Source organism: Acanthochromis polyacanthus, chromosome 13, assembly GCF_021347895.1.
Source record: "Acanthochromis polyacanthus isolate Apoly-LR-REF ecotype Palm Island chromosome 13, KAUST_Apoly_ChrSc, whole genome shotgun sequence".
Taxonomy (NCBI): domain Eukaryota; kingdom Metazoa; phylum Chordata; class Actinopteri; family Pomacentridae; genus Acanthochromis; species Acanthochromis polyacanthus.
In genome coordinates this window covers 24,594,453-24,610,206 of record NC_067125.1, presented here as the reverse complement: position 1 = coordinate 24,610,206, position 15,754 = coordinate 24,594,453, and the positions used below count along the sequence as shown (strand labels likewise).

Here is a 15,754-nt window from a genome sequence, read left to right as displayed (position 1 = left end):
ACGTTGGCTTAATGTCTGAATTGTCACGTTTCTGTAAACATCCCTTGAGCAATCCAACCAGGCATTTCTATAACACTTTCAACAGTTTTTCTACACTCTTTTGGGTCATGTGAATTAAATAAGAAGGCTTTTTCTACATTTCAACACCAGTATTCATTCAAAACGTCAGAGTCTTTCCTCTGGGTTTATTAAATACTATCTTAGCATGTGCGCTGTGATGAAGTCCATCAGGAACATTAATAGACAAGTGACCTCCATTTAATTAACAGATTGCTATCAGTTTTAGAGGATTGATGAAGCCACAGTATTCTATATTTCATGTCTGAAAAGCATGAAAGAAGCTAATTTGGACAAAAAATAATCAATGTTGTTCATTGCAGCATGGTAAATACAAAATAAAAGATTGTAAGTGACTTAATGTGCACATAAAATGAGACTAAATGTGATGTTTTATTGTTTTACTTGAGCACATTTTGCATCTCTGGCAGCGATAAAAGGTGTATTTTTCTGATTTCACACGAATTTCTGCTTTTTTTGTATTGTTTCGCTGTTTCAGTTACTCAATTAAGGATTTTTAAAAAATTAAACACATCTGGCTGAGGCGCATTCATATAATTAGATGCGCTGAAAAATGATTAAAATGACAGCATTTTTTTTTTTTAAAAAGGATGACTTGTGGGGTGCAAATGGGATATATTGTGTATAGCTACTTTTCTTCCTTTAAAGTCTTTTTAACATAATAATGTCAGGTTTATTATTATACATAAATAGCAATAATTCTTCTTATTGAAAACTTACCAGCTGTTCGCAGTTTTCTTCTTTATAAATCCCAACATAAATTAGATTTTTTTTGTCCAATTTGCATTTAGTTTTGTTCATTTCATCAAACTTAGATTTGTTTTAGCTTCAAAACATTCTCCGTGTTTTTTATTTTGGCTGAAAAACTATCGTTTAACCTTCTTTAACGGTTCTGCTCGTCAGTGTTTTTGCTGTTACGCACCAAACATCCACTTACCAACACGACCGTTTCTGTGGGGTCTTATTGTGAAGGCTGGAAGCAAACCGGAAGTCCGCCTTGCTGTTCTGCGCTTTGACCGGGATGCTTAAAGGAGAGCGGCGGCGCTCAGAGCGAACATCCCGCAGAGACAGCAGCTCGAGCAGACTGCTCTTCGCTCCCTCCACCGTTGCATCTCATCGGCTCCGCGTCGACACTCGTGTTTTGATGGGTTAACCTGCGACGGAGAACCGAGCGAACATCCGACCGAGACAATCCGAGCCCGGGACGCCCGACATGGAATGACACCTCCGAGGGGAGACACTTCTCTGTCGTGGGGCTCCGCCGGTTCGCATCCACGGCTCGTCTTTGGCACCTTCCACTGTCTGATGTCCACCTGTTACTCTGAGCTCCACACCTGCAGACAGACTCACCACGGAGCCGCACACACTCGCAGTAAGCTCCGTCTCTTTTTTTAATTGTCGCTGCAGAAGTTGGTTGTAAATTTGACAAGCGCAAAGTTGCATCATCTGTCCGGCTGTTTGGTGGGAAAAAAACCGCTGCGGTTTCAACTTTGCCTGGATGACCGCATTTCTTCCCTACTTTTTTTATATTACCAACATTTGATTTGCTTTAGCGCGTTTAGGTTGATTTTTGTAGGTCAGTTAGCTGATGTGTGCCTTCGACCTTTTCGTGTTTTGTGACAGACAGGTCCGGACATGTCAGAGGGGCTAAAAAAACAAAAAACAATTCAACGTAGAAATAGAATTTAAAATCTTACCAGAAAGGAGACGTGCCCGTAAAAAGTAGCCGTCAAACACAGTTAGCCGACCGGAGAGTTAAATTTACTTAAAAATATAGATTTTTAACCGATTTTTTTCGCAGAATTGCAATTTTTGCGGTGAATTTACGTTAAGACATCGACATTTTGTTGTTTTGTTTGTTGCCTTTTCGGCTTAATGATTTCTTAAAAAAAATAAAGAATCTAAGTTAAAAAAAAACGACCGTTGGTATTTTTCTTAGGCTTGCAGCCGCTCACACTGCGCAGGCGCCGCTGCCTCTGTACGCGTGTGCGACGCCTCGTGCTCGGCGGCACGGATTTGTTTACAAACAGAGTCTCGTGCTACCGGGGAGCCACCGCTGCCTCCTCGCGGCTGACAGCAGGATGTGGGTCAACCGGGAGAAACAGCGGAGATGAAACCACCGATTAAATCCTTTTAATTCATTTATGTATTTTATAAAATATATAAAATACTATTTAATTTTTTTTCATATCCAGTGTCTAGCTTTATTATGATATACTACATTATTTTTTGCAAATTTTTGACTATTTTTTCCCCTTTAAATTTTGATTCATTTTTTATTTTTTTTGCATATATTTACACATGTGCACACTTGTCTTCCTGTGTGTGTCTACGTGTGATATTGCAAATAAACTATGACAATATAACAGTAAAATATATAAAATACTATTTTAAAAAATGTTGTTTTTATTTCCAGTGTCTAGCTTTATTATTACATTAGTTACACTGTAGAGTCTCAGCCTTAATATGCATTGTCTTTAAATTAAAGTAGTAGTTTATGTCGTTTATGTGGCATTAAACCTTAAAGTGTATATTTCTCCGGTGTAAGAAATAACACAACAGAGTCTAAGATTAGATAAGATCTGCTTCATTGCTTCAAGGGGATTTTCTTTCTCTTGCTGCGACGTCACAAAGTTAAACATAACATGCAATAAAACAATATAAACAGCCTTATCACACGTGTAATAGAACATAATGCAGTAACATACAGTAATAAATAAAACACAATGTGATAATGTCCAGTGGCCTGTGCAGACACAGTCATAACTGCAGCAGTAAAAACAGATTATGTGACACTGTTGAATTAGGTGGAAAACATTTTAATTGGCAGCAGATGTTGGAGTGGATTGCCCTTCAACCTCAAGGTTGATGGTTTGACCCCCAGCCTTCCACGTGCCGAAACATCCTGGAGCAAGACGCTGAACTACAAGCGGCGAAACACGTGGTAAAAAGGGCTTCATAAATGGGCAATTTAACTGCAGTGTTTATTCTTGTTAGGTCGTTTTGTGCTGGAATGCTGATATTCCAGATGTGCTGTCGACTTTATTTTATCTTCATACCTGCTCTGGAGGAGTCATGTGATGTTGAATCTAATATATAAATGTAAATATAAATATACACTACTGTTCAAAAGTTTGAGGTCACCCAGACAATCTCATGTTTTCCATGAAAACTCTCACTTTTATTCTCGTGCTAACATAACTGCACAAGGGTTTTCTAATCATCAATGAGCCTTTCAACATCATTAGCTAACACAATGTAGGATTAGAACACAGGAGTGATGGTTGCTGGAAATGTCCCTCTGTACCCCTATGGAGATATTCCATTAAAAATCAGCTGTTTCCAGCTAGAATAGTCATTTACCACATTAACAATGTCTAGACTGGAATTATCATTCATTTAATGTTAACATCATTGAAAAAAGCTGCTTTTCTTTCAAAAATAAAGACATTTCTAAGTGACCCCAAACTTTTGAACGGTAGCGTGTATACAGTATATATACATATATATGTGTGTGTGAGTGTGAGTGTGCACGAGTGTGGAAAAGGCCTCATATTCCTGAGCCAAGTCGGTAAAATTGGGTTCATCGGTACCACTTTGGGGGGCAAATTCTCATATGCATTTTTGTTAAGGACCATAGGTACGTCAATACGTCAAAATTTGGGTGGCTGTGGCTCAGGTGGTAGAGCGGGTCGATTCCCGCTCTCGCCTAGTCATGTGCTGTTGTGTCTTTGGGCAAGACACTTCACCCACCTTGCCTCCAGTGCTGCTCTCACACTGGTGTATGAATGCGTGTGAATGTTGGTGGTGGTCGGAGGGGCCGTAGGCACAGATTGGCAGCCACGCTTCTGTCAGTCTGTCCCAGGGCAGCTGTGGCTACAAATGTAGCTTACCACCACCAGAGTGAGAATGTGTGAGTGAATGAGTGAGTGAATGAATGGATCCATTGTGAAGCGCTTTGAGTGCCTAGAAAAGCGCTATATAAATCTAATCCATTATTATTATTATTAATACAGTTTTTTAGCCACTGATGGGGTAAAATAAAAGCATATACACTGATTTAGATACTACCTACCCTCATAAAAGACATTCAAAATCATTTAAACTGTGATGAATTTGTTACTGATGAGCTGTGATACAAAGAACTCATATTAATGTCAGTTATTAATATGTATTATAATGTAATAACTGATAGCTTGCATTGTGATGAAGGTAATCTCTTTAAACTTGAAATAATGTAGGGAAAATGAAAACATACATTGCATCTTTGTTTTCATTATTCAAGTTTGACATGAATCTAAAACCCTTTTTGAGTTATTATTATTGTTGTTTTCTTGAGGCTACTACTGAGATGGCCCGTGCAGAGACCATGGAGACCGTCGGGGAAACTGGAGGAGCAGCAAACGGACCTCTTCCCGGCCACAACACCTGCCGCATGGAGCTGCCTCACTCCCTGCATGCCTGCGTTGGCGCCATGCACCTCCATCACAATCACCACCCTCTGCACACTTTACAGGCCCTCTACGTGTCGTACCCGCTGCCTTACCCCGACCCGCAGGGCCAGGACCAGCCCCAGACTCACCAGCAGTTACCCCCGTTATCGCCGTCAGCAACGCCGCCTCCTCCATCATCACCGCTCTGCAGCCGGAGGGACGAGAGGAGCCGAGGCACCGTTGGACCTAGCGACCTCTCAGGAGAGCAGCCAGGTAAGACATTTATTATTTATTAGCTTATAAATAAAGAAAATAAGATTAGAAAGCAGCAATCTTACATGAGCAGTAAGACCATGTGGCCTAGTTCTCTGATGTTTTGACGGACAGGGAAAGGGGGCAACGTAACACCAAGATCTGCATCAGAGCACATCATTAATCATTAAACCAGCCAGCGACAGCAACGGGATTGATTTTTAAAGCAGGAAACGGTGGAATAAAAACATTAGATGTAACTCAGTTTGCCTTTCAGACCTCCACCCTTAACCCTCCTGTTGTCCTTATTTACAGGCACCAAAAAATACTGTTTCCTTGTCTGAAAAAAAATCCAAAAATTCAGCAAAATAATTCCCAAATTTCTGAAAATTTGCAAAACCTTCAGGAAGGAAATTCCAATAATTCCTTAAAAGTTTCCCTTGGGCGTTTTATTTTTAAAAATCCCCCAAATTTGGCAAGAAAATTCTTGTAAATATTTTCAAAAATCTTCCCAAAAAAATCTTAAAAATATCTAAAGTGATTACATATCAGTAAAGCTTTTAATATTTTTTAAAGAACATTCACATAAAAATCAACCAAAATCCAGTGAGTTTCACTGGATTTTGGTTGATTTGAGCAAACATTTTAAACATTTCTTTTTTTCCACCAAAAAATTTTCAGAGATTCCCCAAAAATGTTGAAAATGTGGACATCAGAAGTTTCACTGTGAAAATATATTTTTTCCCACATTTTCAAACTTTAAAACGGGTCAGTTTTGACGACATGAGGGTTAAGCAAACGGGAGCGTTATCAGTTAGCGGGAGGGCGTCGGTTATGTGCACACGAGGCTTTATTTCCATGACAGGAGTTTGTTTGGCCAGTGTTGACGGGGTGAGGGGGGTAGGATGGAGAGGAAATGTGCTACAGCTGTCTCAGGGATCAACATGGGAGGCTAGTATTGCAGGATGACATGTAACCGGCGTTAAATTATACAGGACACAGGCAGTGAAACGAGCAGTAGAGAGAAAACGGCACAAAGAGAAACATTAAATAGACGTTAGGATTTTTCTCATTCCGCTGCCGTCACTCTGGAGTTGTTTAGAGCCTCAATAAATCATCTCTCGGGTTGTTTACGTGATGATTCAGCGTCCCAGGAGGGGAATTTCTAGAAGGCAGAAAGTGAAATCCAGGTGAGGCGGCTGGGCAGGTTACAGGACAGGCCGAGCCAAGCTGCCGTGTTGTGACAGATTTTTAGTAAACAGATGAGCTGCCGCCCTCCTCCTCCTCTCAGCTGCAGGTCAGCTGTGCATGCAGGCATGTTCAGACTTGTCCTCTGCACCATGGCTGAGATAAAAGAAACAGTCTGCAGCGTTTCCTCCTCCTCCTTCATCAGAGCTGCTCAGCCAGGCAGCACAAAGCCAAGTCAATCTGTCAAACCACACAATCTTAAGAGATTCATTTGGTTTAGCTAACAGTTATTTTAGCTAAACAGATCGCTTAAAGAAAATAGTTTATCATCAGATTTACCTATTTAGTCAGACTACACATTTCTCATTTGTATTTAGTTTGGTAGTTCAGGGTATTTTTTTTTGAGTAATTGGACCCTAAACTCTTCCACAAGTGGGTCAAAAATGATCTTAAATAAGAATAAATGTGTTTTTCTGCCATTTTTTGTCATTTTAGTTAATAATATTTTCTTGTTTGTTTTAGTTTTTGTCCACACAAAGATGATTTCATGTTTGAAATGTTTTTTTTTCATTCTCAAACAGATTTTGAACATTTTAGTACATGAAAAAGAACAATGTTACACAGAGCAGCAACAAAAGAATGCCGACATCCATTTTGTTGACATTTTTCCACTCTTTTCCTCCAAGTCTGTGCACTACACCACCTCTTAAATGACATTATCAGTGATACACAGCACTACAAATGTCACAATTTCTTTAAAAGTTTAATAGGAAACTTCAAAATTTAAACGGAGTGATATCAGAAACATGTTTTATGAGGAATAGCTGGAAAATGAAATAACTTTTCTTTTTAAGGATAATTACAAGAAAGCAACCATTTTTGACCCACTTAAGCATGTAAGGGTTAAACATTCAGAAAAGTGAGTTTGTCTGACTCAAAGTTTATTCTTTTTAAATTTTTTTTTTTTAAGATTCAAGTCCTTTATTTATCACGAACACAATTACAGCATAGTAAAATGTGCCGTGAAATGCATTGTGCACCTGTTCCAAACTGAAACAATAAGAATAAAAGACATTAGCAAAATAAATACCTAATGTATAAATATATACATCAAAGTGAAATTCCCTGGGCTTATCAGATAATAGTCCAATAATCCCTCAGTTAATAAACAAGTGCGTTTTTTATCCACTAAGTGGGTTATTTATGCAGCAATCTAGTTAATCAATTATTCAGACACTTGGGTTAATCCATAATCAATCACTCAGTTGACTAATAAAGCAGAGAGACAACCAGTCACAGACTTTAATTACTCAGGTCATTTATTAGTCAGTAACCAAACACCTCACATCCTGTTATTTTTTTCCTGTTTGTTCGTGTGTTACTTTCATTTGTTTGCTCAGTGAGTCAGTCGGTTAATCTGTTTGTTGCTTAAGTTGTTATCGAGTAACGGCGTAATTAAACTAAGAGAATTATCCGGCTCACATTTAAAGCTTTCTACCTCCCCCGTTGGTGCGTCTTCAGTCTGTTTTGATTTTTAACGCTGCCCAACAACCGAACCCTCCTGCTGCTCCCACATTTAACCGGTCAAGGGGGTCCCTCTGTCACCTTGTCAATCCGTCAGCCAATCAAGCGGACAGGTCGATCCCAAGCCCCGCCCCCTTCTCATCCAGCTCGGCCTATCGCTGCTTGGCCCCGCGTTCTGTCCTCCAATCACACGCACACGCCTCCAGGAGCGCTGCCTTAGAGTTACCTTGGCAACAAGCCAGGGTTTTCCTGTTTGTTTTTTTTCTGCCGCTCTCTCTTTTCTGTCTTTCTCTCCCTCCCTCCGTCTCTCTCTCTCTGTCTGTCTAGTCACCTGCATCTTTAAAGGATCAGTCGTAATCCTCCTAGCAAAGCAGATGCTGCGCCGTTGCCAGGGGTGCCCGTTTCTGTGGCAACTAGAGTTGTGGTTGCCACGGGCAATCCGCTCCGCGCCGGAGACACGAGGGTCAAAAGCTGTGATTGGACAAAGGTGTGCAGTGGAGAGGTTAGAGCAGGATAGCGGCTCTACTTTAGCAATAAAAGTACATTAAAGTCATTTTATTGTCTGTTTAAAAAAAAGATGGGATGCATAAAAACAAATATGGTTATTTAATTCACCATCTTCTACACTACAAAGTACGATTTAACTGATTAAAGAATCAATTTCAACCTGGAAAAATGGAAATAAGCAGGTAGCTACAAATGAATAAATACTAAATAAATGAAAACTATTTCTGAGCTCATCAGTTTTCACTAAATCACAGCTTTTAGTGCAGGTTTAGGCCTGTTTTTCAGTCCAGACAGAGGGTTCAGGTATCAGTTCATTAAGAAAAAAAACAGTCTGTAAACAAACACAAACGCGGTACCTCTCCATACCAGACTTATTAAGCAGATTAAGAGATTACTCTCCCAAGTTCCATGAAGAGGAAAATAAGTCACCGTCACGCCGTCAGGCTCCTCGAAAAATTTGTGCTTGTGTGAGTGAGAACTAAAAACCTACTTTTGGTTTGTTTTTATTAAAAGGTCAAAGCTTATATCGTTAAAAATCACTGGTTCCTGTTCTGTCAGGATCAGAGAGTCACTTTTTCAACTTTGCACAAGCAAAAACAAGCATCTTCACGCTTTAGAAAGCTAAATATTTTAACTTTAATGATCACGTGTGGTTTAATTACATTTTAAAATCCAGTTCAGTACCAGTTCTTGGTTTACTGTGTGTTTTTGGGTGCGTTGGTCTGTTTGCTCATTAAATACTGTTGCTCAGCAGCCGGTCCATGTGTTACTATGTGTGGCCTGAACCAGCATCTAAGGTGACGTTAATACAATTCTACAATTCTATAAGTTCATTTAGCTTTTATCCAAAGCGACGTACATCTGAGAGTAGATTCACTGTCATGTTTACTGACCCACTGACTCATAAACATTCATGGAAACTGAAAGGAATGTCTGACTAGAAACTAACACATGAAATGTCTGTTTGACAGTATAATTACAAACCAGGACTGATTTCTGGGAGTCATTCCTGTCTGAATGGCTTTGATCTTTGACCCTTTTATGTTAAAGGACAGCTTCACTATTTATATATGTGACGATTGGCCTATGTTTGTCTGACTGTCTGTCTGTCTGTTAGCAACATTACTCAAAAACAGACAAACAGATTTAGATGAAATTTTCAGGGAAGGTCAGAAATGACACAAGGACAAAGTGATTAGATTTAGGCAGTGAAGCAGCTTATAGTCTGGATCCACGGATTTGTTAAAGATTTCTGTATCATTGCGAGATAGCGGCACCAGCACTGTAACTATGACAACAAGTGAACGCTACGTCAGCTGCCTGCTGACGATCACATGATTGTGATCCTACTACAGATCCACCACTGTGGACTTATCAGGACTTAAAAATAACACCAGGACCAACTGATTAAATTGTGGAGGTGTTTCTGAGTCCCATCAATTCCTGCCATCCGCTACATATGTAGACCACATGATTCGGTGTCTGTACATAACATACACATGCATAAAGCTATGTGTCCACAGGATCTGTTTTTTTCGCATGTAAACGCATCTGAAAATCACCTGCTTGGTGGGAGGTCACTAGAGGCCGTCGAGGTGTTCAAATGACAGTGCCTTAGCTTCAGTCTGCTAGAAACGTTGAACCACCATGGCGGCTCGGTCACAAACTTCTTTTATTATGAAAACACTGACGTAAAAAGTATTTCTGAAGAAATTTGAGGCGAGAAATAAACTGCTGAATCTGTTCTTTAGTTCAACGACGGCTAGTTTACACGTTAGACGAAAGGTTCGCAATGCGTCGGATCTCCGTTCGCCGCGCTGAATTTGCATAAAGTAGAACTGTAGTCTACTTTATGCAAATGAGCTGCTCATCACAGCTCGAATCACACCACAACGTCACCAACATCCAGTGTGCTGTGACTTCTGATCATAAATAACTAATAAACAAACGCTGCATTTCTGACAATGCCATATGGGGGAATGAGCAGCCTTGGAGGAGTACTGCGCTCTCTGAGTGCTTGTCTAGTTTGTTCTGTGTCAGCGACCCCTTTTCTGAATTTATTTCTGCCTTTTCTGGTCCAGACTCGGACAGAGAGGAGCACCTGCAGGCCTCCAGCCGACAGGGACCCCTGCCTGACCTGCTGCCCCAAAACGAGCACCCGTCCTGGGCCTCGCAGCAGCACCGGGCCCCCAGGGGAGAGGCGGTGCAGGAGCTGGAGCTCAGGAGAGTGGCCAACCAGCTGAGGGCGATCGGAGACGAATTCAACACCACGAGCCTGCGCAGAGCGGTGAGCAGAGGGATGGGGAGTCCAGAGCTTCGGTTTTTAACCCGGGAGAGGGGAGAGGCATGTAGATAAGTTCATGAGGACGCTTATAACATGTTGTCTGTGCACACGTGAAATACACGAGAAATCACACGTTTTCCTTTAACCTTCGTGTCATCCTGCGGGCCAAACTTGACCCATTTAAAAGGTATTTAAGTTATTAAAAATACTTTCACAGTGAAACTTCTGATGTCCACATTTTGAAAATTTTTGGGAAATCTTTGAACATTTTTTGGTGGGGGAAAAAAAAGAAATGTTAGAAATGTTTCTTTAAGAATATTCACAAAAAAAATCAACCAAAATCCAGCGAAATTTGGTTGATTTGGTTGATTGGTTGATTTGGTTGAATCCAGTGAAATACGCTGGATTTTGGTTGATTTTTTTTTTTTGAATGTTCTTAAAGAAAATAGAAGTTTTACTGATAAATATGTAGTCACTTTAGGTATTTTTAGGATTTCCAGGGAAGATTTTTACTCATTTTTTGAAAATATTTACAAGATTTTTAAAAATAAAACTTTTAGGGGAAACTTTTAAGGAATTATTGGAATTTTCTTCCTGGAGGTTTTGCACATTTTCACAAATTTGGGGAATTTTGCTGAATTTTTGGATTTTTTTCAGACAAAGAAACAATATTTTTTTGGTGCCTGTAAATGAAGGCAGCAGGAGTGTTAAAAAGTAGGGAATGAGACGCTGATTTTGTGGAGATGAGGCGATAATGAGCCTCTCTGCAGCGTTGTGTAACCGTCTTTTGTAGTGTCGAGTTTAAGTGAGGAGTCTGAAGTGTTTTCGTGTCCTTGAACGCACCACGGCTGCCCTGATTCCTCTCTCTGTTGCTGTCTGAGCGGTCCACCGTGTTCCTGCATGGATGAACATGTGAGTCAGATCGATATTCGCGTGTGAGAGTGAATCAATGACATCTGTGTGCGGAGCCGCTCCGTTATTTATTCATTCTACTTGGGCGTTTTTTTTTTTTTTTCACAATCTCTCAAATTAGGTCACTTTTTTGATTACATGCAGAGTCCTTCCTCCCTTCCTGTGGTCTCCTTCTGATTTCACTTTCCTTCTCTTTGCTTTTTCCTTTAAAATCACTTAATTTCCTGTCCGAACGACAACAGAAAGAAGCTTCCTGTGTGGCTCCTCAGTGGATCCTGTTTGCTTTATATGAACTGTGGGTACTTTTCTGGCTGCTTCTTTCTGATTGTTGTTTCTTTATGTCGCCCCTCCCTCCTCGCTCTGCTCGGTGGATCGCGTGAGGACTTGGCAGCGACTCTCCCCCTCTTCCTCGACCTCCTCGTCCTCCCCCACCGCTCTCTCCTCCCTCGTCCTCCCGCCTTTTTGCACATAAACAAAGATGACGTCACCCTCGGCTCTCGCTCAGACGCCCATCGCACACTTCTTTTTTTCTTTTTTTTTTATGAGGATGAAGCCGCCCTCTCTTTTTGTTTTTTACATTTTTTGCAGACATGTGCAGCAGGTTTTTCAGGTTGATTCCCTCCCTGGCTTTAACTCTCCTGGGGGGGGGAAACGGAGCATGTCGTTTACAAGCAGTCAAGGTTTTCTAAACGAGTGGTTTGAAACAAAAGGAATGATGGCTGAGAGATCGCAGAGGGAGGGTTAACCACAGGCACGTGAGGTTCAGGCAGCTCAGAGTCGCATCTCCAGCACGGAAACATGCTTGTTTATCCTTCATTAATCATGTCAACAAACAGCCTTTCTGTCCGTTCACTCGACTCTACTCCTGGATCGACAAAAAAACGCTCCCAGCTGACCGAAAAAACGTCATTCAAAGCTCACATGTGACTGGTGAATACTTTGTACATAAAGTACACAATTTTATGTAGTTTTTACATCTAGCTTGCAAGTTCTGTGTATATTTTGCACCACTTTAAGTGTTACTTTTGTCATGTGTGTGCAGTAAAAAGTAACCACTTTTAGAGTTTCTAACAAGATGTTGTCATAGATGCACTTGTACACTCACTTTTTCTTCTGGAGTTTAATATTTTATATTCTCATATCTCCTCCTATACTTGAAAAAAAGGGAAATTTTAGATGCAGTGGTACGAAAGAAGATAAAAAAACAACAAAAACATGACAAAAAATGAGGCAAATGTCACGAAACAAAACAAAAATGAGAAAAAATTTGACAAAAAAGTTACAAAAAATGGACAAACGACAAAAACGATACACAAAATGACAAAAAAACAAGACAAAGAACACAAGCAAGACAAAAAGGAAAGACAAAGGGACGAAAACCACGACAAGTCAGACGAAAAAAGACAAAAAACGACAAAACAAGATAAAATATTACAAAAATGAGACAAAATAAGAGACAAAGCGACAAGAAAATAATCAAAAACAGGACAAAAACCAACGCATAAAGCAAAACACAAAATTACAAAAATAAGACAAAAATGGAAACATTTACAAATGCATGACCATGTTTATAGTTCCTAACAAAAGGTTTTCATAGATGCACTTGTACACATGCTTTTTGTTCTGGATTTTAATATTTTATATTTGCACATCTCCTCCAGTACTTTAAAAGAAGTCACATTTAGCCGTTATTCTATAACCCAGAGTTATAACTATGATTTAAAAATCAAGGATTTGTGCAATATTTATACTATTTGCATGTGCATTACTGTTATTTCCACTTATTTTATTTTTCTACTAATATTTCCTAAATATTTGCACTGTAATCCACATTGATGCCCCAATTATGAAATGTCCCCCATCATATTGAATCAAAATGGATAAAATGTGATTTTTTTTTTTTGCCTGTTGACTGTCTTTAAAAGGAGTTAGATAATTTTCTGACAGAGCTTTGGCAGCTCAACCACCCAAAATGGTTCCAGCAGTTCTGACTTGCATGAAGTCTGTTGAGCCGTTTGGCACTAAATCTGCATTTTTTAGCATCTCGGCTCGTCTGAAAAGGTCGCTGGCTGAATAATCAAACGTCTCATTTGGATTAAAGATCTCTTATTCTTTCTTTCCTGTCTTTCAGCACGTCGCCCCCCACTGGCAGAACTGGAGGGACGCCTGCCGAGGACTGCTCAACTTCATCACCCAGACCCTCAGCACTCTCTACAGGCTGACGTAGGCCTGGAAGACGCCGGTTAGGACTTCTATTTTCTTACTTCCTGGACTCGACTGGCTGCTGCGCTTGTTCGTTTGACACTGGAGGGGAAAATTTGCTCAAACGAAGGACTTTGGGAGGACGTTCGCAGCCGGAAACCGGACTGCAGCTCGTCCCTCAGTCAGTCTGCTGGTACAGACTGCAGCTGATGGACCGTCAGTCGCCTGTACATTCTGTAAAGTTGTTTCCATCTCGGGGGTTCGGCTTGTCATGTAGCAGGCGGTGTGTTTGCATGGACCTGGGTCAGACTGAAATCGATCCAACAAGAGGGTCTTAACCACTTGGAGAACAGAAATAAGACAGTTCAGCCAACGTTTTGGTCCAAATTTGATGGTTTCGACCCTCGTCTGGACGTGCGCCGTCACGTCTTTACCCCCATCGTTGTCGCAAAACTGTGAAACTGGACGCCGTGGTTGCATCGCAGGGAAACGCCGGGTGTTATTCCACTACGGAGCAAAAACCTCTCTCCCCTACTGCTTAATTTCATCGTACAACGTGCCTTTCTGCTTGGCTTCAATCTCCAAAACCAGGACAATCAGCCTCTTTAAAGTGCTTTTTGTTTTGCTGCCGCTTTCACTCAAACAGTTTGAGGCCGTTTCAGAACAGGAACAGCTTCTAATCCTCAGCCAAACATTCATCCGGGTCCTGCTGAGTCGATAGTGTTCCTAGTTAATCGACTGTAAATATCGTTTTCTGGAAGATGATTCTCTTTCACCGAAGCGTCTGGGAGGAGTTTGTGTATTTCTGAGCGGCCGTCGGCAACAGTAGTCTGAATTTAAATCCAGTGGATTTGAGAAGGTATTTCCGTGAGTTGAATGAAAAAAAAAGAAAAAAGATTTGGATCCTTTTGATTGTCGGAAAAAGTATTTGATGATGTTTGTAAAAATGATGCCCTTCGGTTGTTGCGATTCTTTTCATCGTAGTTTAAAATTGCTCGTATGAAGGGCGTAATTTATTTGGGACAGTAGCCTATCTGTAGCTTTGTTTGTTTTTTCATTTTTTATATGTAAATGTATTTATTTGTTCTTACATTCCTGATCAGAATTATGATTTACGTCGTTATTTGAGTTGTAAACTGTTCGAAGACACTGAAAAGCGGAATTTGGGAGATTTGCTAACGTAAAAACGGACTACTTTCAAACGGTACGATTTTTTTTAGAAGCTATTCAAGTGTTTGCCGCCTTTTTTGGCCATAAAGCAGCAAACCGTTAATGATTTAAGTGTTACAGAAGCAGAAAGTGAAAGCGATGTGTTGCCGTTTGACATGTTTATCGAATGAGAAGGAAAATTATCCCTTTTTTTAAAGCACAAAGAAACTAAAACCAGGTGTCCATAAGTGTTCATTGACAGCTTAAAATGACTGAACTGAAATTTTTCTTTAATTGTAAATTTAATTCTAAAGCTTTTTGGTTCCGCTGGTGCTAAAATTGAGATTTATGTACTGTAACGTACTTTGGCTTGATGGACTTTTTCAGCTTTTATTTCAGGAAATCTTTCAGGTTTTTGTTTTTTTGCCGTTTACATGATCTCACTCAGCCTCAGCAACGCTGTTTTTGGTTCTTTTTTTCAGCCCAGGGCCTTGTTTTTGGATGTATAAAGTCATAACGAAGCTGAACAAACAGCGCTAGCATGGCAGACTCGTGTGTTCGTAGTATCTAGCAGAGCTTTTAGCCTCAGCGCTGGCGGTCGGTTGCTTCTCCTCGTCGGAGGTCCTGGTTCAGCGCTCGCCTCGGTGTCAGTCACATGCAGTGTATATTTTGGCCGTTTTTCAACTTTTTTCTATTGTAAAATTTCTACAAGAATTTTGTACTTTTTTCTTTTTTTATACAATAAAGATAAGGATGAATATATCCTCCTGTTTGGTGTATGATTTATGTACATCATTTACATTTACAGAATCAGGAATATCTACACCTTTATACCTGCTATATCAGGGGTCAAACTGATTTTAGTTCAGAGACCAAATTTGATCTCCAGTGATCAGTAAAATCACAGCATAATAACCTATAAATAACCACAACTCCAAATGTTTTTCTGAGTTTTAGTGCAAAAAAGTACATTTTGAAAATGTTCACACTAAATGAAATATCTTTTTTATAAAACATTATGATATTTCTTTAGAAAAATAAGTGAAACTTCAGGAACATGATGCCTCAGTTTATCATTTACACATTACAACTTCCAGATCACAGTTTCTATACAAAAGAACACATTTAGTCATAGCTATCTGGAACTGAACAATACAGTATTTTACTGTATGATCAAAACAACAAAAGTCAGATAAAAAAAGAAAAAAATTAAAAAATGACACAA

The 15,754-nt window shown here is 40.0% G+C and overlaps 1 protein-coding gene across 1 annotated transcript; it reads left to right on the top strand.

The window, feature by feature from the left end:
• The first annotated feature begins 1,090 nt into the window (after nucleotides 1-1,090).
• bbc3 (BCL2 binding component 3) lies at nucleotides 1,091-15,291 on the top strand. Its single transcript, XM_022198072.2, has 4 exons — nucleotides 1,091-1,450; nucleotides 4,418-4,784; nucleotides 10,064-10,269; nucleotides 13,310-15,291. The coding sequence occupies exons 2-4, from the start codon at nucleotides 4,430-4,432 to the stop codon at nucleotides 13,403-13,405; spliced, it is 657 nt and encodes a 218-aa protein (XP_022053764.1). The 5' UTR covers nucleotides 1,091-1,450; nucleotides 4,418-4,429; the 3' UTR covers nucleotides 13,406-15,291.
• Nucleotides 15,292-15,754: the final 463 nt, after the last annotated feature.